The 26,124-nt window shown below is 39.4% G+C and overlaps 1 protein-coding gene across 5 annotated transcripts in view; it reads left to right on the top strand.

The window, feature by feature from the left end:
* dcaf6 (ddb1 and cul4 associated factor 6) overlaps positions 1-26,124 on the top strand; it is a 156,190-nt gene that overhangs the window by 41,667 nt on the left and 88,399 nt on the right. For all 5 annotated transcript variants that reach the window (XM_069889246.1, XM_069889247.1, XM_069889249.1 and 2 more), the window contains exons 5-10: positions 1,426-1,539; positions 3,982-4,117; positions 4,613-4,830; positions 7,457-7,550; positions 12,991-13,113; positions 24,452-24,700. In XM_069889246.1, coding sequence (XP_069745347.1) covers positions 1,426-1,539; positions 3,982-4,117; positions 4,613-4,830; positions 7,457-7,550; positions 12,991-13,113; positions 24,452-24,700 — 934 coding nt within the window. The remainder of the gene's footprint in view (positions 1-1,425; positions 1,540-3,981; positions 4,118-4,612; positions 4,831-7,456; positions 7,551-12,990; positions 13,114-24,451; positions 24,701-26,124) is intronic.

The following is a 26,124-nucleotide window of genomic DNA, read 5'->3' on the forward strand; positions in this document are numbered from 1 at the left end:
CCAAAAATTTAAATTTAAAATTTTATCAATTTTAGACATACAGCACAGTAACAGGCCATTTCGGTCCTCGAGTCCGTGCCACCCAATTTACATCCAATTAATCTACATCCCCAGTACAACATACAGGGAGAACGTACCAACTCCTTACAGACAGTATGGGACTCGAAGCTCACCCGAGATTGCTGGCGCTATAAAGGTGTCCCACTAACCACTACGCCAACTGTAGGCTGGATGGAATGGAGGTGGAGAAGATGATTCCTGTAATGGGAGAGTCTATGATCAGAGGGCACTGCCTCAGAATAAAAGGATGTCCCTTTAGAACAGAGATAAGGGAACATTTCTTCAGCCAAATCTCTAGAATTTGTTACCACAGATGGTTGTGGAGGCCAAGTCATTGTTTAGATTTTCAGTGGAGGTTGATAGGTTTTTGATTAGTAATGGTATCAAATTTTATGGGGAAAAGGCAGGAGAGTAGGATTGAGAGGAAGAATTCATCAACCATGATTTGAATGGCAGAGAAGATCAATGGGCTGAATAGTCTAATTTCCTATCTCATGATCTCATAATGTTCTTTGTTAATCTCAAATAACAGCATCTAAACTTTAAACTTAGGGAGATACTGATAGTTCAATAAATATCTACAACACCTTTGCATATTTTAAAAAATATTCTTTAATGAAGAAAGCATTAATTGGTCTGAGAACATAGTTATGCATGCAGTTTGTGTGTGTTAACATGTTGGAGATATGGTAACGTAGGTAAATTTGCTTTGTTTGTATTTTTCATCATATTTTGCTTTTCCTATTCCTGTCGTACAAATTATAAGAATTATTAAATTAGTTCAATATTTTTGCTTTTTATCCCTGGATTATTTGTCATGTACCATGGTCATTAAGCTACTACACCCAAGTACTATTGAATTGAGAAGATAAACAACATTACAAGTTGATCCTAAATTAGTTAACCTTCTTTCATCTGTTGTAGAAGTAGAATTGCCCTTGTTATCTTTGAACTGGTTGGCTTAGGAAGCTATTAGAGATAGGTCATACTTGTAAGTGCTTCAGGGTGGCTCCTTTACCAAAGTGCATTTATATCTATTTGGAGACAGCCAGATTGATTGTAGTGTGATTCCTTCCAGTGCCCAAGTAGTCTGATAAAACTTGGGTCAGTTTTCATCTCACTGCTCATATGTAATTTCAGTTTTTAGAATTGGCTGCTGAAATAAAAATAGATTTTAATTTCCATTAATTGTTACTGGAAATAAAATTGGATGGTTTCTATAAAAAACAGCTAATCAACTTTTAACCTTGAGCACCAAGATGAAAATCTACCTCTTCATGCCCAGGCTCTTCTAGGAACATGCACTTATTTTCCTCAGATTGGTGGAGTATGGAATGATTTTGCATCCTTTATTTTACTGCTCAGATCATGACTGTACCAAATGATCCTTATACCTTTCTATCATGTGGTGAAGATGGTACCGTAAGATGGTTTGATGTAAGAGCGAAGACAAATTGTACAAAAGAAGACTGCAAAGATGTGAGTTTAAAAAATACATGTAGACATAAACAATTTTTAGCAAAAGTAATGTAACAGTGCTCATTTGAAATATGTTTGCATGTTTGAAAATTTAATTATTGACATAATTTTGCATTTTGTTTGGACATCTATAACATTTAAATATAAATTTAAAAACATGTTAAGATGTTTTGAAAGTAATTTAATTTTTCATTTGCTACTGTAGTTGATAAGTGAAGCAGCCATTATAAAGATTGGCATGAAAAATATAGCTTTACTCCAGTGTGTAATGTCTTGCTACAACAAAATTGTGGGTACTCTTTCACCTTTCACACTGGCTCTTGAACCCAGTAATTAACCAGCAATTTACCGGGTCACCTGTCAGTGTGAACGCCCCCCACCCGGTATGGGGTGGGGGGGTCCAAATTGACCCTGGAATTAACCACCTAGGAAGGTAGTATCAAAGCCAATCCATTTTGAATTGCAAGCCAGGTCCCATTAGTGATTCGCTGATGCCGTTTTTGTGTGCGTGGGAAGCAGGGAATGGAAAAAGCAAAAAAAGTGAGATCATAGCAGAGAACACTATTAATTAACATATGGAAAGAGTGCAGAATGAGAACAACAACAGGAACTTGTTGGAATGACTACAAATGGTCCACGTGCTGTTCATCGAATTGAACATTTGTCGTAGAGTGTTTAAAAAAAAAACTCAATTATTTCCAGCATTTCTGATGGTTGGATGGCAAGATAACATTTTGTTCATGTGTTTCATTGCTGGTGCGACTTTCCAATGCTCATATGTGTTTTATTCCCGCTACCACTTTTCCATGCTTGTATGCATTTTATTCCTGCTACCACTTTCCCACGTGTATGCGTTTTATTCCCGCTACCACTTTCCCACGCTTGCAATAAATTGTGTGTTATCCCCAGTACCATTTTCCCTCACCTCTCTTTTGTAAATGAAATTATTTACTACAAAACTGCATTCAGAATCCTTGCTCTTGAGACCCATCAAATCTGTTTTCTCACTCATAACACCCACACACACACCCCCATACCTCCAACCTGGAGAGTGAGGGGCTGGAGTGAGATATGGATAATCTCCTTATAGAATAAAGCATTCAGTGTCTGCAAGTACATAATACGTTGTTCAGGATGTTGGGCTCCCCTTAGCTCCGTGATATCAGGTTAGTAATGTGAAAGGGGCTTCATTTTTAATTTCATCATAGATGTGTTAACAATATTCCTATCTGGTGTTTATACTAAATTTTCATCCTTTTATGTGAATATTTCACAACAAATTTTGGATAGATTCACTCCACTGTTTTGACTGATTGTTGAAAATAATTTTGAAAAGTCATTAGATGGACCCATTTTTCAAAAAACTTTTTTGTAAGATGTAATATGATAACACTTCTAAAAGTATTGCTTCAGCTACATATGTCATAATTTTATATCTACTTTGTCTTGAAGAGTCCAATCAAGCAATGCTGTTTAGTATCCATATCTTGTTACAAGAAAGTCTGTAGATGCTGTGACTGTAGTTTACACAAAAATGCTGGAGAAACTCTGCAAGTCACGCAGTGTTCTTTATGTGGCAAAGATTACGATACATGAGGCCATGGAGAAATGTGCGGGAGTGGGGCATTGAATTTAAATGGTTGGCCAATGGAAGATACCCACCATTGCTGTGGACAGACCAAAGATGCTTAACGAATTGGTCTCCCAGTCTGCGTCCAGTCTCTCCAATGTAGAGAAGGCCACAGCAAAATCACCGGATGCAGCAGATGACCTAGTGGCCAACTATTTCAATTTCTCACTAACATGCCTGTCTGTGGCCTCAAGGACATCACCTGCAAATTGGAGGTATAACATTTAATATTTCATCTGGGCACTCTCTAACTGGGTGGCACTAGGATCCAGTTCTACTGATCCCATTAGACCACTCCCCTGTCTCCCTCTCTTCCCCCATCCCTCTGCATCCTTTCCTCCAGCTCTCCCTTCCCTCTGCATTCGGAGCTACCTTCATCCCTCCATTACTTCTCAGCTTTTATCTCTTGTGCCCTCCCACCCATATCAATCTATTACCTCTTGCCTGTGGGCCTGTTTGTCTCGTCCCTTCCCCCATCATTTTATTCAGAAGTCTGCCTGCTTTTAGCTCATATATTGATGAAGGGCTCAGACCCGAAATGTTGGTTATGTATTTTTATCTTTGCTACATAAAGTAGGTTGTGTGACTTTCTAAGTCAATATGGAGAAAGTAGTTTCCATATTGGACTCATTAAATTTGTTTGCTATTTACATCCTCTGGATTTGTGTACTAGAATATTATTTTGCTGCTAAATGAATGATTGAACTTTTTGTAGTCAAAATTGAAATTATGTCTTGGAGCATTAATTAATTCTTTGAGAAATGAACTTGAGACAAAAATCCTTAATACTTTCAAATTTTCATTTGAAACAGGATATTTTAATAAACTGTCGCCGTGCTGCTACTTCAATCGCTATCTGCCCTTTGATGCCATACTACTTATCTGTTGGTTGCTCGGATAGCTCTGTGAGAATATATGATAGAAGAATGCTCGGCACAAGAGCTACAGGTTTTTAATACTTTATTTTATCATGCAAAATAAAACCCTCTTTGACACCACTGCACACAACTAAAATGTTTGATTTTTATTAAATTCATTGGATAATTTTTGGTAGAAATATGCAATTAAAGTGAATTTCACAAAAGTATAGTCAAATGAGGACAATAACAGAGATATGAGCTAGTGCCAGGAGGCAAAGATTTTGCCACTGCTTTTAAACTGAAACAAATTCTGACTTAATAACAGCAAGATTTCTGATAAAATATGAGCTATTGTACAAGTAAAATCTGTGCACCAACTCTCTAAAACCATTTTGCATATGTGGAAAAATATTTGTGACAAAAAGCAATGGTTAAAGAAGTGTAAGGTATTTTGGTAGCAAGTATGCAGGAGGAATAAAAGCCAGGTAAATAAGAAAAAAGTCATCGCTATTGATACTGAATTATGACTGGATAGCAGTGAAGGACACTGAATGTGGTATTATTTATCTTAATTTCTTTCCAGGTAGTTACAATGCTCGAGCAACAACTGGAATGTGTGCAAGATTTGTGCCCCCACATCTTGCCAATAAATCTTGTCGAGTTACATCTCTCTGTTACAGTAATGATGGGCAGGAAATTCTTGTTAGTTATTCATCGGACTATATTTATCTCTTTGATCCTAACGATGATCAAGGACGTGAACTTAAGGTCCCCTCAACTGATGAGAGAAGAGAGCCAGAGGTAGGTGGTTTCAAAGTATTTGGTGAAAAATTTAATCTGCTCTCGTGACCATATATTTTATGCATCTGGTTCAATAATATTTCTGATAATTGTTAACTTTCAGAATGAATAATTCCTCAGTGAGAGATTCTGCCAATTGACCTTGTAGCCAACTTTTGAGGAAGTTCTTAAAAATCAATGACATTTGGGCATAGCAGCAGTAATAGCAAAGGTTCAATGTTTTAAACACACACACACACATAAAATTATTTTAAGATGTTGAGTATCATTGAAGATTTTGTTTAACTTTTTTTCAGTTGTTTAAGATATGGTTACTCAATGATGAATTGACATTGATTTAAAATATTAATTTTTTTCAATAAATTGTTTTTTATATCAATAAAACAAAGCCTATTTATTACTTAAAAGTATATAACAATGTTTTTAAAGAAAACTTAACAAGAAAGAAATGCTTTAAAATATTGCCAAGCAAAATTTTTAGAACAGATTACTGGAATTGTTTTTCCACAAAGTCCAGATTTATTTTTGTTGGGGAATATAGAAGGAACAAGACCTAAATTAAAATGATCATTTTATCAAGTGAAATTTATTAAAATAGTGTAGTGGTGGCAAGGAAGAGGATTGCAGTGACTTGAAAATCAGATGCTCATTTAGGTATGAAAAGATAGAATATGGAAATGTAAAGTTGTATTCTTTTGGAGAAAATTACATATAATTTAGGAAATAAATATTCTACTTTTATTTTTTTACAAATTTGGAGCCTGTATATCTAAAGTTTAGGGATAAATGTGTAAAAATGTATTTCCAGCCACTTAAGACCTGTAATAATCTTCTTCCCAAAAGTCACTATATAAATACTGTAAGATCCCAATGTGTGAACCAATCCTTTGTGCAATCCAGAATAATATTATTTTTCTCTTTTACTTTCTTTTTATAATTTTTTTCCATATAACTATATATTATATATATTTCTATTATTATGTTTTCTTAATGGGGGGTAAATGTGGGAGAGGAGGGAGGGCAAGGGGGGGGGGGGTAAAATTACCATGTACTCAATGTAATTTCTAATCTATCCAAATGTGGTTAATGTAAAAGTACATAATTGCATGGATTAAAATTTTAAATAAAAGATTCCCAAAAAAATTGCTCAGTTGCTAGTTCATGGCAGGTTTTCCTTTTAACTTTTCATAATGTATAATCAAAATGCAAAAAAAAAAATTTCAGATGCTATGATCATAAAAATTGCATTAAAAATTTCACATTTTATTGTTGTCTGATTTTTTTCACAGAAAGATTTAAAAATTAGAATGTTTTTTTAGAAGTCACGTTTATCAACATTTTTAAAGACTAAAATTGAATGCATATAGTCCTCTATTTGATTTCTCTTGAAAGTCTTTACAAGGTCACATGCTAAGTCAGGCAGCAGTATTTGTAAAATGCCTAATGCTTGTTTACTAAGGTGAATTCATTTCCAGGAAAGCAACAGCACATGATTATTGGTTCAGACTCTGTTTATAGAACAGCTAATGGAGGTGCTGGAAGAAACTGATCTCTTAAAAGCCCCATTTGAATAAACATTTTTATGTTTTGTTTATTGCATGTTTTTGATATTGCCCATTTTGTAGAAATGTACAGATATTAAGGAATGTGCTGTCTCACTTCTCCAGTTGCCTGCATATTTACCCGATTTTTGTATGCATTTTAAACCTCTGCGTCCAGTTATTTTGTTGATAACCTGCTGTATCACTATTCAATTTATAATTAAATAGGACTGACTGTTCCCATAAAATGTCATCAATGCTTTACACATTCACTGTCAGTGGAAGCAGATAATTAAAGGTTAATGGCATGTTTATATATATGTCAGTAATTTTGCCATCCAGTAAACAAAAAGCACTATGGATGAAATTCTTCCAGCTGTTCATGTCAGTGCAATCTTGTAGGGTGTAGGGTTCTGAGAAAAATATTTCTTGTAATATTTCCAATAACTGTTCTATAAACCATTTTTAAAAGGTTTATCACCGAAGATGTACAGTAAAGAATGAAAGACCAGTTTTTTTAAAAAACTACTTGTTTTATACCACATTTCTCATTGTGTTCAATGCCATACATATATTGTCTTTTACATGTTCATTTACTGATGTTCAGGGTCATTCAAAAATTTCAGGAATGTTCCTCCCCACCTTTTATCCCTGGTGACTGAAAATGGAGTGCGTAAGAGAAAGCAGGCTATCAGCTTTTTTTTTGATAGGCTGCAAGGGGTGTGAGGGATTCTTTCCAATACCAAATAGATTTATTTGTAAATTATAATTGCATATTCTGGGTATTAGAAAACAAACTTGATTAACATTCATTTACCAAAATTATAACATGCAGGAGCAAGGTGTAATGAATCCTAATAAAGAAAGCAAACATACAAAGATAATGTTTCATATAGAACTGGAGTCTTTACCTCCACTATCTAAATTTTTTTTAAGAACTATTTCTGCATTTTTAAATCTTATTGTTGCTTAGATCATGACTGCACACTGCTCTTGTCAGGAAAACGTGTTCCAAATTAATAGTCTGGTTTTGAAATAATTGAATAGTGCTTTCATTTTTATCCAGATTTCTTATTCATATCTAGATCCGGCAGCCACCTGTTAAACGACTCCGCCTTCGAGGGGATTGGTCTGATACTGGGCCAAGGGCTAGACCCGAAAGTCAGCGAGAGCGTGATGGTTGGTGCTTTCTATGTTAAATGTAGATATACCTGACTGCATTTTAATTACAACAGCATTTGTGCTTAGTTACTTAAATTCACCTTTCTTTAAATTAAATGTTGGACTGGATGGTTAAAACCTTTGGTTTCTTAATAAAATTTCAGATTATTAAATAAAAAAAGGAAAATAAATTGAATTCAATTTGCTGCTGTGGTGTATCGAAACATGCAAAATTTGAAAGTGAATTTCAAGATAGTAATTACATTGAATAATTTTGACATAATTTCTCACTATGCTTGAATGATTTTTAAATATTTAGTAAGACCCTAAATGGTTGTACTTCCTTGTCGTACATCTTTTACACATTGTGTCTGGACAGAGAGATTTCCCTTATTTTTAGTGTCTTTGGGTGAAATTCAATGAATAGTTATGTCAAGAAAAAGTGCAAACTCGCAGCTTGTCCTCGTACTAAAGAGAGGCAGCATTTTATTCAGCTTTTTTTATTCACAGATGGAAGATAATATTAAAAAACTGCATGAGAATCTGGCAAATGTTAAATAGTGGAAGATTAATGCAGTTGTTTCTTATATTTTAGTTGATATATTGGATTGAAACAAGATTCAGAGTAACCGTAACTGGTAAAAACAGTTTCACAAACTGCTTGCAGATTTCCTGACTTTCTTTGTGTCACTTGGCCACAACTGATGTCAACAATTCCCATCTAGTTTTCCCTATCCTGCTTTTGTAGAGCTCTGGGTTACTTTATTTATGCATATTATTTAATCTGTACCTTTTTGTAACATCATCTCTCAGTTGTTACTTCCAAACTAAAGATCCTAGTTGACATTAGCTTTTTTTTTCAGCATACAATTTGCAAGGATAAATATCACCATTTAATAGCCCAAATATTTCTCTAACTTCCAGTGGCTGACAGGTTTGAGGAAAATCAAACTTGGGTTCATTAAAGGATTGCTTGAGTGGGAAGAGGACTTAAGAGAGCCAAGATTATTGTGTTGGGATTAGTAACAAGAAGGAACTGGGCCTCCATAATAGGGGTGAAATGACAGTAGTGGGAGCGACTAAACAGATGGATAGGTAGTTAAGCCAGTGGCAGAAGCCGCAGCAGTATTTAGCTAAAAATGACACGGCAGCCGCTCTATGACGAAACACAAAGGGCCTTCTAGAGGGGAAATTCTACGAAGCAGGGGAAGTTAAAAACTTGAATTCTGAGAATCTGAAAAGATGGACTTGCCTTCATTGGTCCTTTTGCCAATTATATTTTGTTTTGCATTAAATATATGGCACAATTTCACCTTTTGGTCATGTTAATCACAAAAATTAAGACTGATACGTTGAGTAGTTTAACCTTGTGATGACAGCACTACCTACAAATGAGATATCATTATTTTGTTGAAAGTCACCTCAACTTTAATGCACAATAAAATAAGAAAAGAAGATTATGACTGATATACATTCACAACATATCAATTTGTTTTCTCAGTTGCAAATTCCCACACTGAAACACAATGATCAAAATGCTGTTAGATCAGCCTCCCTGCTGGGTACCATTACCTGCAGCACCCCATTCCTGAACTTACATGGATCAAATGTGGCTAGCTGATCTTGCTAGCCCACTAACTCTCAGGTGGCAAGGACCGGACAGTGACTGGATCCCGGGCTGCACAGAGAAAAGGTCCTGCTTCTGAACTACCCTTGACGGTCTTTGATAGAAGACAAAGCTTGGGTTAGAACTTTGTATTCTGCCAGAGTTGTTTTAGATTTTTAAGTTTTCAAAAGTTTCTGACATACAGAAGTATTTTAATGACTATTGAAATTGATTATTAAAACAATTAGTAACTTAAAAATTGCTAATTAATCATACATAAAAGATCTCAGAAATTATTCAAAACCCATGTCTAAGACTTCATAATCTGCAGGTTTAAAATCCCCTTTGGAATCAGTGGGATTAGGGTCCAGAGGCGGGTCTGACAGGTTCCACTGGATCTTTTTTAAAATCTTCTTAGCCCCATCACTCAACCATATCTTCCATCTTAAATTTGTGAAATTGCAAGACTCAGCTCCTTTCATGAGGAGCTATTAATGGAGCACCGTGACAAGCTCAGTACCCTCAAAACTATCATTAAGTCTTGCACTCATTGTATATGTATGCAGTCCTGGGACTACTTCTGTTGAATTGGAGAGCTACCAATAAGACTTGGCCTGACATTAAATTAATGAACACACATTAAAGGATGTAAAACAATCAAGGAGACAAAATTTATTGGACCAATATCGTGAAAGGAAAGGAGGGGCGGGGGGGGGGGGGGGAATATGCCTAAATTGAATAGGAATCATTTCTATGGACAACTATATCAATCCATCTGCAGGCCATTGTCTACTTTTCAGATCTTCAAAAGTCACATATTCATATTCCTGCATTCCTGTCATTATATCTTATTTGCAACAAAATGGCCCACAAATTAAAAATAATTAAAGAATGTTTCATAATCACCTGGCAAAAACAGTCTGTATGGTGCAACTTATCCATGCTGACCAAGTTGCCATTCTGGGCTAGTCCCATTTGTCTGTATTTGGTCCATATTCTTCTAAGCCGTTCCTATCCATAAATCTGTCCAAATGTCTTTTGAACACTTTTATTGTGCTGCTTCTATGGTTTACCCTGGTAGTTTGTTCCAGATATGTACCATCCTCAGAATGGAAGAAGTTGTTTCTTATATCCCTGTTAAATCATTTCCCTTTCACCTTAAATCTACGCCCTTTAGTTCTGGAATCATCTACCCTGCAAAAAAGACTGTGAGCATTCATTTTTCCCATGCCCCTCCATAAGATCACCCCTCAACCTCCTTTACTCTTGGGAATAAAAACCCAGCCTATCTAACTGCTCCACACAACTCATAGCCTCTAGTCCTGGCAAGATCCTCATGAGTCTCCTCACCACCCCTTCCAAGTTATTAATGTCCATCCTTTAGCTGGCCAGCCGGAAATGCATACTTCAAGCATGGTCTCACCAATGCCTTATACAGCTGAATTATGAGATCTCCTTTTGTATTATATGTTCCACCCAATGAAGGCAAATATGCCAAATGTGCCTTCACCACTTTGTCCACATGAGTTGCCATTTTCAAGGAACTATGCACCAGTTTCCTAAAGTCACTCTGTTTTCCAGCACTGTCCAAAGCCCTACCACTCATTGTGTAAGTTTTGCCCTTGTTTTACTGACCAAACTACAACACTTTACACTTGTTAGAGTTAAATTCCAATTGCTACTCCTTGGGCCTACCTTCCAAACTAATCTAGATCTTGTTGTAAACTTAAATATTCTTCCTCACTGTCCTCGACAGCAGTTTTAGTATCATCTCTAAATTTATGATGAAGTTAACTACTTTGTCATACAAATCCTGTAAGGAGTTTGTACATTCTCCCATTTCTGCGTGGTTTTCCCCTGGTGTTGCTGTTTCCTCCACCATTCAACCGGGGTGTAGGTTAATTGGGGATAAATTAGGCTGCACAGACTCGTGGGTTGAAAAGGGCCTGTTACTTTGCTGTATTTCTAAATTTTTAAAAATTAAACATTCAAACTGAAGTAAGGAGCAGATGTTTGGAAAGTAGAGGGAAAAAAAATTCATGGTTCACAACATTAGTAAGGGGTGCATTGGTAAGAACATTTTGATTGAGACACCCAATTACATGACTTATACCAATGGTATGGAAATTACCTTGATTCATCTGGAGTTGGATACTTTTACTTGTTTTATGATAATTTCCAAGAACAAGCAAGGAAAGAAGATATAATTACAATCCCCTCTCTTCTTCCACCCTTGTATAGGGCTCCCAATCAAAACATTTCATAAAAATTGCACCCATTTTAAAATACACAGGAGTATCAATACACAAGGATGGTCGATACTTATGCTACATAGATGAAGCCTCTCATTAATGTAATTATCATGCAGAGAAAAGTAAAACTGAAGTCTGCAGACATTGTGGTTGAAGTAAAAACAATGCTGGAGAAACTCAACATGTATTGATGAAGGACTCAAGCCCGAAACGTCAGTTATGCATTTTTACCTTTTTTTATATAAAGGACACTTTTTGACCTGCTGAGTTTCTCCAGTATTGTGTTTTTACCATGCAGAGAAAATATAGCCGTAGGAGCAGAATTATGTCCGAAATCAATGTGACTTAAAGGGACAATTATATTTGGAGCTAACAGCTGTAGGAACTCAATACGTCAGGCAGCATCTGTGGAGGGAAAGGAATGGTTGATGTTTTGGTTGAGAGTTTACCTCAGGACGTTGAGTTCCTGCATCAGGAGCTGCTGAGTTTCTCCAGCTGTTTGTTTTTTTTTTTGCTCGAGATTTCAGCATCTGTAGTCCCTTCACTCCACTGATTAATTTTGAGTTGGTTGAAAGGAAAAACATTCAAAGTCTGTTCCTTCTCTTAGTTTCGTATCCATACATTTCCATCACTGTACATTGTTATATTCATTTCTATTTACACCATTACCACACTGTGGCATCTTGACACTTCTCCCCCCTCTGTTTGTTGTTTGAGAGGATTCCCCTCAGTCTCAGCTCCTCAATGCACAATAATGGGAGAACTCTAGTCTGTGGTCCTTCCCCTCAGGGCCCTCGTATACCAAGCCTTAGTAGGTCCCTCAGCACATACTTCTGCAGCCTGGAATGAGCCAGTCGGCAGCATTCCCGCAAAGACATATCTGTGTGCTGTAAGACCAACACGTTTTGAGCAGACCAAAATGCATCTTTCACCGAGTTGATGGTCTTCCAGCAGTCCTGTATGTCTGACTCCATGTGCCTCCCTGGGAACAGCTTGTAAATCAGAGAATCCTCTTGTAATCCTGTTGCTGGGAATGAACTGTGCAAGGTCCCTTGCATCCTTCTCCACACACTCAGGAATACTACTGTGAGACTCACTGAGGTTTGGTGCAACCAATATGAGGGCACTGTGGGCCCGAGACCAAGTGGAAGCCCCCCTCAAACGACTGCGGTGGAGAGGAGAAAGTCGCTCACCTCTTTGCAGAAGAAGAGAATAAACTGCTCCTCTGTAACAGTGTACTTATGTGTAAATTGTGTAGCACTAGCTTCCCAGAAGCCTTTCTCCTGTTTTGCAAAGCCTATTCTAATTACTGCTATTAAGCTGCAAAAGGGAGTCTGTTGCTGTCCTTTCTTTGATTGTTGCACTGCAATGTAACCACAGGTTTGTAGGAAATTATACAGGTGGTGCTTTAGCTGTTCTTTTGGTTCGATGCAATTTTCTTTTGTTCAGTCTGACAATTTTTTTTAAGGAAAATTCATTTTGATGCTAGGTCTAGGAGATTAATGTGTTTGTAGACCAAAAACAGATAAGTCGGGTTCCTAGCCAACAATCCCATATGCTTATTGAAACAATCCACAAGTATCTTTCTTCAATGTTTCAGGAGAACAAAGTCCAAATGTGTCACTCATGCAACGTATGTCAGACATGTTGTCCAGGTGGTTTGAAGAAGCCAGTGAAAATGCCCAAAGCAACTTAAGAGGGAGGGGAAGATCAAGATCCAGAGGTATGTTACCTTAGTCACTAATATGTGCATGTACCTAATTGCACATTGCTGTATATAATTGAAAAGTATGCATGTAGCAAAATATTATGAACTGCAATTTATCTCATTATTTAATCATACACTTAATTCAAACAAACTTTTATTCTTACTATAAGAACTATCAGAATAAGGGACACCAGAAAATTCTGACGGCCAAAATAAAATTGAAACAGAAAAAACTTTGACTGTTGCCGAGGTTAACACGGAAACTAATAATCACAAGCTGCTGGAGATAATCATCCCCTTCTTCAAACAATGCAGTTGCTTAATAAGGATTATAACTGAGACATTAAACATTTTAGAGATGATTTTAAGCATGTAGATTTTCTCAAAAGCAAATACTTTGTTTTGGTTTTGTCCTTCGTGGTACATTGAAAACACACAATTAAAATGTTTTGAACAATTTGCAGAGGAGGAGGCGGGTAGCCTTCTGGTCTAACTAGAATTGTGAAAGTAAGTTTTGGGAACATTTTTAAAGAGATTTTATGTTACATTTTTTTCTAATTATAATTTGTGCAGTTAGTATGTTAATAAGTTGGTATGCTTAAGAGATCAATTTAGTATTGCTCTTATTTATGGATCTTTCAACAAACCAGAATCAGCATTTATTGTCATTAAGTCATGAAATCCGATGTTTTTCAACATCATGATAGAGCAAACATTGATATTATAACCATCTTACAACATGACTATAAAAAAGATAATAACAATATTAGTGCACAAAAAGTAAGACAATGTCTTCAGTCATTGATTAGTCAATGGGGAAGAAGCTGTCCTTGTGCCGCTGAGTGCTTGCCTTTTCCCCGATGGTAGCCGAGGAAAAGTGGCTTGGGTGGTGGTGGGGGGGGGGGTCTTTGAGGATAGAGGCTGCTTTTTAAGACACTGCCTCATGTAGATGTCCTAAATAGAGTGAAGTCTGGTGCCTGTGATGTCGCAAGTCGAGTTAACAACCCTCTGGAGTTATACCGTTCAACAAGCTGATTTTATCTCCCCCCATATGCTTCCTCATTGCCGTTTGTGATTTTGCTGACAACTGTGGTGTCGTCTGCATACTTGTAGATGGCAGTGGAATTGTGCCTGGCCACACAGTTGTGGGTGTATAATGAGTAGAGCAGTGGGCTAAGCTCGCATCCTTGGGGTGTGCCTGTGTGGATGATCTGTGAGGAGGAGACGTTGTTTCCAATTCGTTACTGACTGTGGTCTTCAGATGAGAAAGTCAAGGATCCAGTTGCAGGGGGTGGGGGAGGAGGGGGGGTACAGAGACCTAGATTTTGTAGCTTCTTGACCAGCAATGAGGGGAATAATCGTATTATCATATTGAAGGGCGAGCTGTAGTCTACGAAGAGCAGCCGCATATATGAATAGCTTTTTTTTTCGAGGTGATCCAGAGCTGAGTATAGAGCCAGCGATATTGCATTTGCCATGGAGCAATTGTGACGAGAGGCGAATTGCAGTGGCTGCAGATCTTTATTTAGGTATGTGTTAATTCTGACCATGACCAGCCTCTTGAAACATTTCATCACAGTAGAAGTTAGTGCTATGGGGCAGTAACCATTGAAGCAGTCCACGCTACTCTTCTTGGGTACCAGGATGATTGATGTCCTTTTGAAGCTGGTGGGAATCTCTGATTGCCACAATGAGAGATTGAAAATGTCCGTGAACACTCCAGCTAGTTGGTTGGCACAGATTTTCAGTACCCTGCCAGATATGCCCTCAGGGCCTGACGCCATGTGAGGGTTCACCCTCTTGAATGATGTTCTGACGTCACCTTCAGGGACAGATATCACAGGGTCCTGAGCCTTTTCAGGGATACTAGTAGGCATTGTTTGGTTCTTCTCAAAATGAGCATAGAAGATATTCAGCTCATCAGTTAGTGAAGCATTGCAGCCATCTATAGAGTTTTCCTGTACACTATAGATGTAATGGCCTGCGCTCCCTGCCATAGCTGGCATGCATTTGTCTGTTTCTAGCTTCCTTTGGAATTGCCACTTTGCTTCGGAGATGGACTTCCGCAGGTCGTACCTGGACTTCTTGTCAAGATCTCTATCCCCAGCCTAAATACCCTTGTTTTCACCCTCAGCAGGTTGAAGATTCTCTGATTCATCCAAGACTTCTGGTTAGGGAACATCAGGTATTTGCTTGTGGGCACACATTCATCCACACAGGACTTGATGAAGTCGGTGACACCTGTTGCATATTCATTCAAGTCTATGAATGTCCTTGAATATGTTCCAGTTCACCGATTCAAAGCAGTCCTGCACTCTCCTATGCCTCCCTCAACCACACCTTCGCTGACTTCACCATTGGTGCAGTGGTCTTCAGTCTCTCCTTGTATGCCGGGAGTAGAAGTACTGCCAGGTAATCAGACTTACTGATTAATGTGGTATGGCTCGGTATGCATTCTTCATGGTGGTATAGCAGTGGCCAAGTGTGTTGGTTCCCATGGTCTTGCATGTGATGTTTTGGTGGTAGTTTGCCAGAAACTTCAGGTTGGAATGATTGAAGCCTCCCACAATGATCGGGAAGGCATCCAGATGTGTTGGCTCAAGGCTGTTTATCACAGTGTTCAGTCCTACCAGTGCCAGCCTGATGTTAGCCTGAGGCGGAATGTACACTGTGACCAAGATGATGATGGTGTACTCCTTCAGCAGGTAAAATGGGTGACACATGATCACTAGATGTTCCAGATGAGGGGAGAAGGACTGGAACATGACTGTCACATCTGTGCACCACGATGAATTGATGATGACACAAACACTGCCTCCTCTAGTTTTTCCAGATGCTGATGTTCGATCAGTGCGATAAGAGGGTGTAGCCCTTGGGCTGTAGCGCCATGTCTGGAATATCCATGTTTAGCCATATTTCTGTAAAGCACATCACGCAGCAATCCCTGTTATCTCTCTGACGTTGAATTCTGGCTTGGAGTTCATCGAGTTTGTTCTCCAAGGACAGTACATTGGCCAGGAGGACGTTAGGGAGCAGAAGCTTCAGGTCTTGGCATCTCAGCTTGACCTATAGCTCCCTTCTGCATCGACGTGGTCGGGTCTTCTTTACCTGGCTCATGGGTCCGCTGTTGGAGTTGTTGTTGTACCTGCTTGAGCTGTTTAAAACTGGGAAGTTGTTGTTGTGAACTGCAGAATTGTTGTTGTACCTGCTTGTGCTTGGTGCTGTTTAAAACTCAGGTAAGTTTGATTTTATGTTTCTCGGATTTTTTTAGGAGTTCTGAATGGAAATATTTGTTTATTAGTTAAGGGTGTAAATTCAATATTGTTAGAGCACCTAACTCTTGCGCATGCATCAACCAAACTCCGATATGTGAACCCACTGGTATGTGCCAACCAAAGACTTGCGCATGAACACAGGAATCAAGATGGCCGTGCCTGGCCTATGGACCCCGGGACGCCAACTAACAAAAATAAATTGCACATTTTGCCTCTTCCATGCCCTGTATCCCTGTATTAGTTTGTCAAATACTCTACCCAAGCAGGGAAAATTCTGACTTAAGTCCATTTTGAGATACAACCAACCGATTCTTCAGTCCCGATTACATTCGTAAGTTGGGAGTACCTGTAGCTGAAAATAGTTGACCAAACATTTGCTTCAGGATGAGGACAGACAGTGGGCATCATGAAGAAAATTTAATTATAGGTCCTGACTAGGTGTTACCACAGATAGAAACCATTGGTGAGATGAAGGAGAAGGATGCAAAAATAATCTATTTTCAAAAGCACAGAGATAGGAAATAAGGTCATGAAGATGTGATTTTTACGTTTGAAACTTTGTTGCCAATCCAAACTATGATAAAGGCTATGACAAGAGGTTTGACATGTTTGAGATGAAGGAATTTAATTTTTGTAGTATTCACTTGCTGCTGTTTGAAGTTAAATAATTGTTCATAGCAATGTGTAGATTTCATTTTCAGAATAATTTAGTATTTGTTTTGTTTTTGAAGCTGTTTCCAGAATGCATTCTATGCAATATGGGGGCTAAAAGGGGTTTCAAGCCATCACACATTTCTATAAATGTATTCTCCCAAAATAACGGAATGTGATGAAACCTAGACCCACATTGCCCTCTCAGGAAATCTTGCCAGCCAATAATACAGTAGGGATTTACTTTTCACCTGTTGCCGAAGCATTTTCAATCAAGCCCTCAGAAACTTGAGCACCAAGACACTTTCTGCCACATGAACAAGAGCCACCTTCCAACAGCTTTTCTGATGCAACTGAAGGAGCATTTTGGGAGGAGTACCTCTTCAGAAAAATAATTTGTTTTAAATTAATTAAAAATGTACTGAATTGGTGATAATTTAAATCTTTGTGCACTTTTGGCGATTAATTGACTTTACATGGTCAGGAGCAGTTTATCAACACAGAAGAGTTTACTTGAATGAGTTTAAAGTTCTTAAAGCTGCGATGAAAGTTGTAACAGAGATATTAAATGGATTTGGGCTTTCTGCAACTTTTAATGGTGGGACAGTGAGTTTGCTTTGTGTGTTCTTTCAACTATTTTCTGGCACCTTAAACTTCTATGCATTGTTACTCCACATCTCTGGTTCCCTGTCACTATTTTCTAACTGCTCTCCTCTTTGTATTACTAAGCTATTCAAAATACAATATTCTAAGGTTCTAGTGCACTTTGGGCTATGTTGCAGGGAATAGTGTAATTGATGAAGGTTCCATGAAATGATGATGAAGTGACTTATAATGTTGCTAGTGATTACACTCTGGTGATTGTACCTGAGGTAATCAAGCTTATCAAAAACACTAGAGACTGCAGGGATTGGAATCTGGTGGAATTCTGGCAGCATCTGTGGAGGGAAATGAACAAACACCTTTCAGGTTGAAACCCTTCATCTAGACTGAAAAGAGTAGATGAGAGATGGCCATTATATAGAGGCAGGGTGAGGGATTGGAAATAGCTGCCAGGCAATAAGAGGATCCAGGTGAAGAGAGGATTGGTAGATGGTCGAGGATTAGAAGGAAGTGTGGAGATAGTAACAGAGGCTGGGAAGTGATAAGTGGAGACCACAAAGACCCAAAGACTAAGGAATCTGATAAGCAAGGAAAGTGAAGTGTAGAACCAAATAAGTTAGGGATAGTAGGCAGATGGAAACTGGGGGCCAGAGATATGAGACCCAGTAGAAAGTGTAGGTGATGTCAAAATGGAATGGGTGATGGAGAGAAAAGGAAGTGATTCAAAGAAGCTTATTGAAGTAATAGATGATTGTATTATCAGCTATGTTGTAATCCTTCACTGTGTTTCTCTGACACTTTTCTGATAGATGAATGGTGCAAGATGATTGAATTGTGACAGCCAGTGCAAACATGGTACAGACCTGAATGTTTCCATTGTGGTCATGACCAGTTAAAAGCTGATTGAATTGGTGATGGGACTAGTATAGGTGGGGCATTTTTGGTTGGCAAGGGCTAGAAGGCCTTTTTCCATGCTGAAAGGCTCCTTGCTCATTGTTAGAGGAATACAGAATGTAGTGCCTCTAAGCCAATGGAAGTTTGTCATTATATTATCTCAATGTTCTCTTAGCTGTTGTCATCCATAAGAAAGATAATTCGATCCTACCATGAAATTGTACTGGGAAAAGACATATCCCAACAGCAGCATGAGAGTGTGAGCAAATCAATGAGGAATGTGGTCATTTTTAACCAATAATGTGGTCTCTGTGATGAGTAATCATTAGGACCAGCTGCAGCAAGTTGCAGTAATTTGATGGAAGTACAGGCTTTTGTTGCAATGCTCCTCCAAGGTAACTCTTGTTTGGGCAGATCCTGTTTTTGTTCTATTTATTCATTTTTCAAAATCTGGGCATTGCTGTAAAGGTCAGTATTTATTGCTATTCCTAATTGTTCTTGTAAATGGTTTGGGTGGCTACCTTAAACTGCTGCATTTCTTCTGGTGAAAATACTCTTATAGTGCAGTCAGGGACTTTCTTTTCATACACTTGGATGACATACTAATTTCCAGCCACTCCCACAGAGAGCACCTGCAGCATCTGAGTTTACTCTGCAGTCGCCTACTGGAGCTCGGGCTAACTGTGAACCCTGCCAAGTGTAAATCTTGGCATGCCTCTATCAAGTTCTTGGGACACAGATCAGTAGCTGAGGTGTTGTTCCATTGCCTAGCAAGGTGAAAGCCATCTTCAAATTCGCAAGGCCCGATATGATCAAAAGACACCAGGAATTTGTGGGGATGGTCAATTTCTATCATCACTTTCTACCCTCTGCAGCTCCTATTATGAAACCCCTTTTTGACATCATATCGAGCAATGCCAAAGAACTCGAGTGGTCAAAGGAGATGACGGTAGCATTCCAGCAAACCAAAACCTTCCTAGCAAAGGCAACATTGCTGATCCATCCACAATGGATGTGTTTGATGCTGCAGTAGGCGGGGTCTTGGAACACTACACTAATGGACAATGGAAGCCTCTAGCATTTATTAGTAGGCCCCTCCGCCCTCTGGAAACAAAATACAGTACATTCAATAGGGAAATTCTGGCGCTGTACCTAGCAGTCAGACACTTCTGCTATTTTTTTGGAAGACAGGGACTTTGCAATTTTTACTGACCATAAACCACCTATGTTCACCTTTGTGAAGGCATCAGATCCCTGGTCAGCCTGCCAGCAACAGTACCTATCTTACTTATCTGAGGTTTCAACCAAGATTAAACATATTTCCAGAAAGAGTAATGTAGTGGCTGATACCCTGTCCTGTTCCTCTGTTCAAGCAGTACATGCCCTCTCTCCAGGTGTAGACTACATGGTGCTTGCCAAAGCTCAGCACCAGGATGATGAACTCCCAGCTTATAGAACTATTATCACAAGCCTTCAACTCAAAGATGTAGCCTTTGGGCCGCAAAGTACCACTCTCCTTAGCGATGTTTCCACAGGTCAACCTTGCTCCATCGTCCTTGCTGCATGGAGATATTGCATTTTCAATGCCATTCATGGACTGTCCTACCCCTCAATTTGAGTGATGGTCCACCTGATAGCACACAAATTTGTATGGCATAGACTCAAAGCAGGTGAAGTACTGGGCAAAGGCGTGTATAGTCTGCAAATTTGCAAAAGTGCAAAGGCATGTGAAGCCGCCACTTCAGCCTTTCCAGCCACCCCAGTGCACATTTGACCACGTGCATGTCATCTTTGTCAGCCCGCTTCCGGTGTCACAAGAATCTAGGTACTTGTTAATGGTCATTGACAGATTCACTCGGTGGCTAGAAGCAGTTCCTATGATGGATTCTTCAACCGATTCATGTCCCAGAGCTTTTATTTCTGCCTGTGTATCTCAGTTTGGTCTACCCATGCACATCATCTCCGACAGAGGCCCACAGTTAACCTCCGCACTCTGGGATGTTTTGTTGTGACTGCTGGGAATGCAGCTCCACCACACAGCAGCCTACCACCCGCAGTTGAATGGCCTGGTGGAATGGTTCCATAGGCACATGAAGGCTGCACTGATGGCCTGCATCCAAGGACCTTATTGGGTGGATGAGCTGCCCTGGATCCTCCTGGGAATAAGAAAATTACCCAAGGAGGATTCTAACCCTTCCCCAGCAGAATTGGTTATAGACCCCCGCTCATTGTACCTGGGGCATGATTGCAGCATGTGGACAGGAGGTCTTAGACAGACTGCAGGAGTGGCTTGGAAAATTGGCTCCAGTTCCCATGTCAAGGCATGGAACAATGACATCCTTCAACTCAAAGAACTCCGGGACTGTGAGTTTGTGTTTTGTGTAGAGGTACACACAGGCCACCCTTACAGAGGCCGTATGAGGGTCCCTTCAGAGTGCTACGAAACAATCATACAACTTGTGTACTAGACATTGGTGGGACATCCAGAGACATTTATGATTGATTTACTAAAGCCTGCTCATCTTAACTTTGGCCCTTGCCACGACCCCCGATGTGAAGGTGCGGATGACCACCCAAGAGCAGTGGACAATAATGGCACCAGAGGATTAGCCTCCTATTAGCTGGTTCTGGGGGGGTGGGGGGTGGGGGAGCATGTAGCAGCTGACCGGAGGCTTAATTGAACCGGCTCAGGAGGTTCCGAGTGATGTAATGATGTCACAATGCGATGTCGTCATTTTGAATACGCAGAGTTTTAAAAAGCTGAAGGTGACTGTTTGAGTAAATGACTTTTAATGAACTTTGACTCAACTACGTCTAATCATTTTCTCATTCACTTCGCACTGTGACACAGTTGCTAAACACCCACCAGCCATTGTGCAGTAGAGGTGAACAGAATTAATATTTACAGTGGTTGATTGGATGGTAATCAAGCAGGATGCTTTTTCCTGGATAATATTGAAATTTTTGAGAGGAGTTGGAGCTGAATTTATCCAATATTGTAGTATACTCCTGCTTTGTTCTTTGTAGATGGTTTAAGAACTTTGGGGTGTCAGGAAATGAGACACTTTCTGCAAGATATACAGTATCTGACCTGGACTTGTAGCCACATTGTTCATGTTGCCAGTCCAGTTGACTCTTTATTAAGTGCTATCCTTCAAGATGCTCACTGTGGGGTACATGGAATGAGTAAGGACAGTGAATTTCACAGATATATTGGAGGACCTGCTCCTGTTTGATGTCATTTCTTGGCACTTTAGCATTTCAAGTGTTACCAACCACTTACTTAAGTGTTGTATAAGCCTTGTTGCATGCAGCAATTGACTAGTTAAATTGCTGAGAAGTTGATATGTTAAAGAATATTGTGCAATTCCACAAGCAACTTCACTTCTGACTTTGATGGAAGGAAGGTCACTGATGAAGCAACTGAAGATTAATGGGACAAATTTTGTAAGGTGATGATTGGAATGATTGATCTTCATTGACCCAAGTACCATCCTCTGTAAAGTTGTGATTCCAGACATTGGAGTGTTATCCCCTTGAAGCTGGTTTGGATAGAGTCTTCAATCAACAGGTTCCTTCTCTTTAGTCTGAACAAACCCATCCATTGCTTCAGCTGGCACTGCTACTCTTCTAGATGTTTTCATATCCAAAATGAAGTAGCAAAAGAGATAACAATTGCAAGTAATGAGTACTTTGTCAGAATGAGCAAATCAAAAATAAAATTAGAAGTACTCTTCCAGAAAATAAATTAGTTCATGTTCTTTCTTTGGCTTGGCTTCGCGGATGAAGATTTATGGAGGGGTAAATGTCCACGTCAGCTGCAGGCTTGTTTGTGACTGACAAGTCCGATGCGGGACAGGCAGACACGGTTGCAGCGGTTGCAGGGGAAAATTGGTTGGTTGGGGTTGGGTGTTGGGTTTTTCCTCCTTTGTCTTTTGTCAGTGAGGTGGGCTCTGCGGTCTTCTTCAAAGGAGGTTGCTGCCCGCCGAACTGTGAGGCGCCAAGATGCACGGTTTGAGGCGATATCAGCCCACTGGCAGTTGTCAATGTGGCAGGCACCAAGAGATTTATTTAGGCAGTCCTTGTACCTCTTTGGTGCACCTCTGTCACGGTGGCCAGTGGAGAGCTCGCCATATAACACGATCTTGGGAAGGCGATGGTCCTCCATTCTGGAGATGTGACCTACCCAGCGCAGTTGGATCTTCAGCAGTGTGGATTCGATGCTGTCGGCCTCTGCCATCTCGAGTACTTCGATGTTAGGGATGAAGTCGCTCCAATGAATGTTGAGGATGGAGCGGAGACAACGCTGGTGGAAGCGTTCTAGGAGCCGTAGGTGATGCCGGTAGAGGACCCATGATTCGGAGCCGAACAGGAGTGTGGGTATGACAACGGCTCTGTATACGCTAATCTTTGTGAGGTTTTTCAGTTGGTTGTTTTTCTAGACTCGTTTGTGTAGTCTTCCGAAGGCGCTATTTGCCTTGGCGAGTCTGTTGTCTATCTCGTTGTCAATCCTTGCATCCGATGAAATGGTGCAGCCGAGATAGGTAAACTAGTTGACTGTTTTGAGTTTTGAGTGCCTGATGGAGATGTGGGGGGGCTGGTAGTCATGGTGGGGAGCTGGCTGATGGAGGACCTCAGTTTTCTTCAGGCTGACTTCCAGGCCAAACATTTTGGCAGTTTCCGCAAAACAGGACGTCAAGCGCTGAAGAGCTGGCTCTGAATGGGCAACTAAAGCGGCATCGTCTGCAAAGAGTAGTTCACGGACAAGTTGTTCTTGTGTCTTGGTGTGAGCTTGCAGGCGCCTCAGATTGAAGAGACTGCCATCCGTGCGGTACCGGATGTAAACAGTGTCTTCATTGTTGAGGTCTTTCATGGCTTGGTTCAGCATCATGCTGAAGAAGATTGAAAAGAGGGTTGGTGCGAGAACGCAGCCTTGCTTCACGCCATTGTAATGGAGAAGGGTTCAGAGAGCTCATTGCTGTATCTGACCCGACCTTGTTGGTTTTTGTGCAGTTGGACTCTACATCACCTTTGTTGACCTCACCAAATCCTTCGACGCCGTGAGCAGGAAAGGGCTTTGGCAAATACTAGAGTGCCTCAGATGCCCCCAAAGTTCCTCAACATGGTTAGTTCATGTTGTCGCGCACAAAACCCTGTGCTTGCAGCTGCAAGCCCCTTTTAAATAGTACTTCAAATTAAATAGTGTTTTCAGTCAAATAATTCTGTTTGCAAAAGTAATTGCATGAAATGTTATGCAGACTCGTCACTGAGTGCAGATCTGATATTAAAGTTAGTCTGCACTAGGGCTAACTTCTATTTATCCATGTGAGTCACTTGCATGCTCTTTGGAGTTATGTTTGACACAGAGTCTCTAGTTAAAATGGTGAATGATGGCTGCCTAGAAATGTTGGCACAGTATGTTGTTCTTTATTCTCTATGGGACAACTTTTTTTTTGTACTTTGGGCTTAAAAACTATAAGACATAAAAGGCAAATTCTAACAATAATAAATATATTGCTGACACTCTGGGATTCAAAATTATTATTTGACTCTATATTGAATTCTACATAGAGAGGATACTGAAACAGCTTGCTATCGCAAAGAATATTTTATCTAATTGACTTTTCATGTTTCACAAACTCTGATATCAGAGATAACAGGACTGTATTGTAATGCTAGTTTATTTGTTATTGATAAGTCAAATGTGTGGAAATCTCCCTGTAAGTGTAATTCCTTTTCAACTCAATAAAATGTAATCTGTCTCACATGTTGTCAGACGTGATCTTTTACTGCATTTTACTATCACCAACCCCAACATTCTGTTTTATATGCACTAACTTTTATCTCCATATATCTCTGTACAGGAGGTACAGTATGGGTTAGAGTTCTAGTTTGAGTTGAAAGAAATTAAGTATACCTTTTTATTGCAGGAAGCAATGTTAGGTCGGAAGCATCAGACTCAAATATACCTACTGCTCAGGAAGAAACTGGAGAAAGTACCATGGAGATTGATTCAACAGCTGATCAGCTGCCACAGTCTTCGTCATCATCCACCGTTTCGGCTCAGGCTCCATCAACATCTTCCTCAACTACAGACTCCTGTTCCACTTCTCTCCTGTCTTCACCTGATGGTGAGCACAAGCGCACACCTCAGTCAACAGAAAACTCCCCACAATCGGGTAAGAAGACACCATGCCTGGAAATGCTTGTATAGTTTGCATCACATTTCAATATATTGAATTTCTATTATTTTTCCAAGAACTTCATATGTGAAATTATAGCTTTGGTTTGAATTGGGTTCTCACAGTCAAAATGACATTATATAAGAACCCTTCAGCACCTTTTGTATTCTTATTTGCATCAGATTCAATGAATAGATTAAGTTTCAATACACACTTCAAGATACAGACGAATAATAGGGATTTTCTTTGAGTAAATTTATGGGTCGCTGTATCTCTGGAGTTTAGAAGGATGAGGGGGGGAGAGGGTGATCTTATTGAAACCAACCGAATATTGAGAGGCTGGATAGACTGATCATGGAGAAGATATAACCATTAGTGGGAGACCGAGGGCACAGCCTCAAAATAAAAGCACGGCCTTTTAGAACTGAGGTGAGGAGATGATTTTTTTTTCAGTCGGAGTGTGGTGGATCTGTGAAATTTGTTCCCATGGTTGGCTGCAGAGGCCAAGTCATTGGGTAGATTTAAAGCACAGGTTGATAGGTTCTTGATTAGTGAGGGTGTCAGAAATTACGGGGAGAGACTGGAGAATGTAGTTGAGAGGAATAATACATCAGCCATGATTCAAATGGCAGAGCAGACTTGATGGACCAAAAGGCCTAATTTTGCTCCTATTGTTACAGACAACACAGTGAAGTTAACGATTTCATGACCATCAAATTTCATCCTCACAACAGATTGGATATAACTGAATATTTCTACTCTCTCTTTCCTTTTGAAATTAAGGGAAAAATTTAGCAATTTTGGCAAACTCAGACACCAATGATCTCTATAGTGTGCTGCCGTTAATTATATTTGTACAGTTCTAATAATGACCAATTAACCTATTCTGTGAATCAAACTATTTTTGTCTGGGAGCCAGCTGGGACAAAGGATGCACTCCATGGCATGCAAGGAATTCCCTCTACAAACTCCCCTTCCACCAACTCTATGCCTCCCTCTCTTCTCACTCGACCCCATTAATGTTATCTGGCCTAAAAACATGGTTACTTGCTAATATTGTGCACCAACCATGATAAAAGGAATTGTTTTTGGACAGACCTCTACAATTCTCTCTATGATACCAAATCACATAATAGATTTTAACAAAGTATAGATAACAAAATTCTTCCATGCATTTGACATACTCTATGCTATATTATAATCTGGTTCGAAGTTTGCAACTATGGAAGTTTGTTGACCATTTTTCAAATGAAAGTTTTTGTGAATTCCATGTGACAACTCTATTGACTTACAGATTGATAAATGTTACTTTATTTTAACTATAATATTTTGATCAAGGTTCCTTGTACTACTTTACAATTTGCACAATATTAGATAAGAAACCATAACATTTAATATTTTTTAAAATTTCCTGCTCTGTA

The sequence above is a fragment of the Narcine bancroftii genome, chromosome 7 (assembly GCF_036971445.1).
Source record: "Narcine bancroftii isolate sNarBan1 chromosome 7, sNarBan1.hap1, whole genome shotgun sequence".
NCBI classification, from domain to species: Eukaryota; Metazoa; Chordata; class Chondrichthyes; order Torpediniformes; family Narcinidae; genus Narcine; species Narcine bancroftii.